Source organism: Myotis davidii, unplaced genomic scaffold (genome assembly GCF_000327345.1).
Source record: "Myotis davidii unplaced genomic scaffold, ASM32734v1 scaffold73, whole genome shotgun sequence".
NCBI lineage: Eukaryota > Metazoa > Chordata > Mammalia > Chiroptera > Vespertilionidae > Myotis > Myotis davidii.
In genome coordinates this window covers 8247104-8250053 of record NW_006286675.1, presented here as the reverse complement: position 1 = coordinate 8250053, position 2950 = coordinate 8247104, and the positions used below count along the sequence as shown (strand labels likewise).

General features: G+C 36.1%; 1 protein-coding gene across 1 annotated transcript in view; it reads left to right on the top strand.

Annotated features, from left to right (window-relative positions):
- Positions 1–2950, top strand: part of PIK3C2A (phosphatidylinositol-4-phosphate 3-kinase catalytic subunit type 2 alpha) — a 95567-nt gene that overhangs the window by 71261 nt on the left and 21356 nt on the right. The window contains exons 18-19 of the mRNA XM_006758350.2: positions 792–886; positions 1228–1408. Of these exons, the coding sequence (XP_006758413.1) occupies positions 792–886; positions 1228–1408 (276 nt within the window). The remainder of the gene's footprint in view (positions 1–791; positions 887–1227; positions 1409–2950) is intronic.

Sequence of the window (2950 nt, the reverse complement as noted above, 5' to 3'; positions counted from 1 at the left end):
TGCCCCAGAGACTTCCCGGAACCGGAGTTCAGAGCCGTCGGGAGCTTGTGATTCCCTCCGGATTCAAAAAGACCGCCGCGTCCTCGGGTGCCAGCCCCTTTCCGCGCGCGAGCCCCGTACCTCTGCGCTTCTCTCCTGCAGCTTCTCTGGGTCTCAGTGTGTGTTTCCTTCCTTCTAGTTGTAGAGTTTACAGTCAGCCAGGCTTCCTATGGTTCTGGATGAAGTCCGTATTGTTTCTCTGAGGTATTAATCAATTGTAGTGAGCGGCCTTAATTTCCCGGTGTTTATCTCTGCCGCCATCTTAGTTTCTCCATTTGGATATATTTTTAATAAGTTTTTGATTTTTAAGGAAAGAAAGAGAGAAAGAAACATCAACTGGCTGCCTCCTGCATGCCCCCTACTGGGAATCAAGCCTGCAACCTGGTCATGCTCCCTGACCAGAAATTGAACCCGTGCATAAGATGGTTTTCAGTCCACTGAACCACACCGGCCTGGCTGTACCTGGATTTTTAATTGTTTGACTTTTTAGATTCTCAGAACAAATTAGACTTAAACTTTTCTTCTCTTTTTCTTTCCTGGCCATTTAAATATAGCTAATGAAAGTAATTCCCAGGTCTATACTTTTCTGCTTGACTTTATTAATTTAGCCTAAGTTAATTTATGTTTCATTTTTATCAGTATCATCTTTCATCAACAAGAATAAACTTTATATAATTTCTTTTTTGATAATTTTATCCTAACAGTGTAGTATGGGTTTAACCACTAGTAATTTTTATTTTTTTTATGTGTAGGCTTTGAAATATGAAATTTATTTGAACAGTTCATTAGTACGCTTCCTTCTGTCCAGGGCATTGGGAAATATACGGATTGCACACAATTTATACTGGTAAGATTTACGTTTTCTTTAGTACTTTATTTCCACTCCTAGTATTTATACTCTGATAGTCTAAATAGTATGGCCAGATCACTTACTGTGGATACTAGATGTTTTATAAAGGCATTATTATAAATAAGCTAAATGTTTATGTTCTTAGAAATAAAACAACAAAAACCAAACTCTTTATTATAAAGATATTTGGCATGTTAGAGCTCTATGATAATGAATGAATTTTTACTTATATGGCTTAAAATAAATTTCTAGATAACTAAAATTGAACCTGTTGAATTGATTTTTGAGAGATGTTCATCCAGTTTTCAGAAGTGGCTGACAAATATTTGCTCTGTTAGGCTCCTCAAGGATGCCCTACATGATGCACAGTTTGGCACCCGATATGAACATGTTTTGGGTGCTCTCCTCTCAGTAGGAGGAAAAGGACTCAGAGAAGAACTCTTGAAGCAGACAAAACTTGTACAGCTTTTAGGAGGAGTAGCAGAAAAAGTAAAGCAGGCTAGTGGATCGGCCAGACAGGTATGTACCCATAAGAGGGAACATAAATATTCTGATATTAAAGGATCTTTCCATGCTGATAAGTGAAGTTGTCATTCTTTGTCAGTAAACATCCAGTAGAACTCTTAACTTCACCTATGCTCTTCGGGGCAGATGAGTTTAAAGGTTGTTTAAAATCTTTAGGAAAAGATTTCACAACCTAAATAAGAAAATCAGTGCTTTTTAATTCCCATGGTTATTAATTCCTTTCTGCTTAAAATTGTTCTCTTGAGTTTTTTCAATTATTTTGCTTTTTAACTTTTGTAACTGTAAAAATAATGAAACTATGACTGGTTGCCAATGTTTAAAAAATCCAAATAATGAAGAAGTTTATAGAATAAAAAAATTAAGACTTTTTCAGATTTATTCTCTCCTTGTAGTTATCTATTTTTCAGTTTGCTGTGTTTCCTTCTTGATCATTTTTTTTATTAACACATATATACACTTAAGTATATATAAAATTTGGGGGGGGTTAAAAACATTTTTACAAAAATATGCATATATGTTGTTGTTGAGGTGAATTTTGCATAACATAAAATTCACTATTTAACCATTTTAAAGTGTGATTGATTGACTTTTAGTACATTCTCAGTGTTGTACGATCACCAACACAATCTGGTTCCAGGACATTTTCATGTACCCACTGACCACTCGCTCCTCATATGGCATGAGATAAGGGTACAACTTCATTCTTTTCATGTGGTTATCCAGTTGTCCTAGCACCATTTGTTAAAAAGACTATTCTTTTTCCATTGAATGAGCTCAGCATACTTTTGAAAATCAGCTGACCGTAGGTAAATGGGTTTAATTCTGAACTCTCAATTTTCGTCCATTGATCTATATGGCTGTCCTTATGCCATACTGTTTTCATTACTGTAGCTTTGTCATATGTTTTGAAATTAGAAAATATGAGTTCTCCAACTTTGTTCTTTTTCAAGATTGTTTTAGCTCTTTGGAAGTCTGTAGCAATTCTTTAGGATCAATTTGTCTATTTCCGCTAAAAAGCAGAATTTTGATAAAGATTGTGTTGAATCTGTAGATTGATTTGGGAAATACTGCAATCTTAGTTTCAGTTCATGAATATGGGATGTCTTTCCATTTATTTAGATCTTTAATTTTTTTCAGCAATTATACTTTTTTCGTGAATTACTTTTTTTACTTTATGTTTGAGAGTTCATGTCAGTATGTAAATAGTTCCTTTTCATGTTTCTTAATGGGTACATATTACAAGGTAACTGTAGCATAAATTATGAACCATTAATTCCTTTTTGTAGATTATTTATATATTTTATTTTTGTAAACAGTCCTGCAATGCACTTTAGTGTGTAAGTTTTTGCCCTTTGCTAGTGTTTCTTTATAGGATACTAGGGGCCCGGTGCACGAAATTCGTGCACTGGGTTTGGTGGGGGTGGGGGGGAGTGTCCCTCAGCCCAGCCTGCCCCCTCTCACATACTGGGAGCCCTCAGGTGTTGACCTCCATCACCCTCCAATCGCAGGATCGGCCCCTTGCCCAGGCCTGACGCC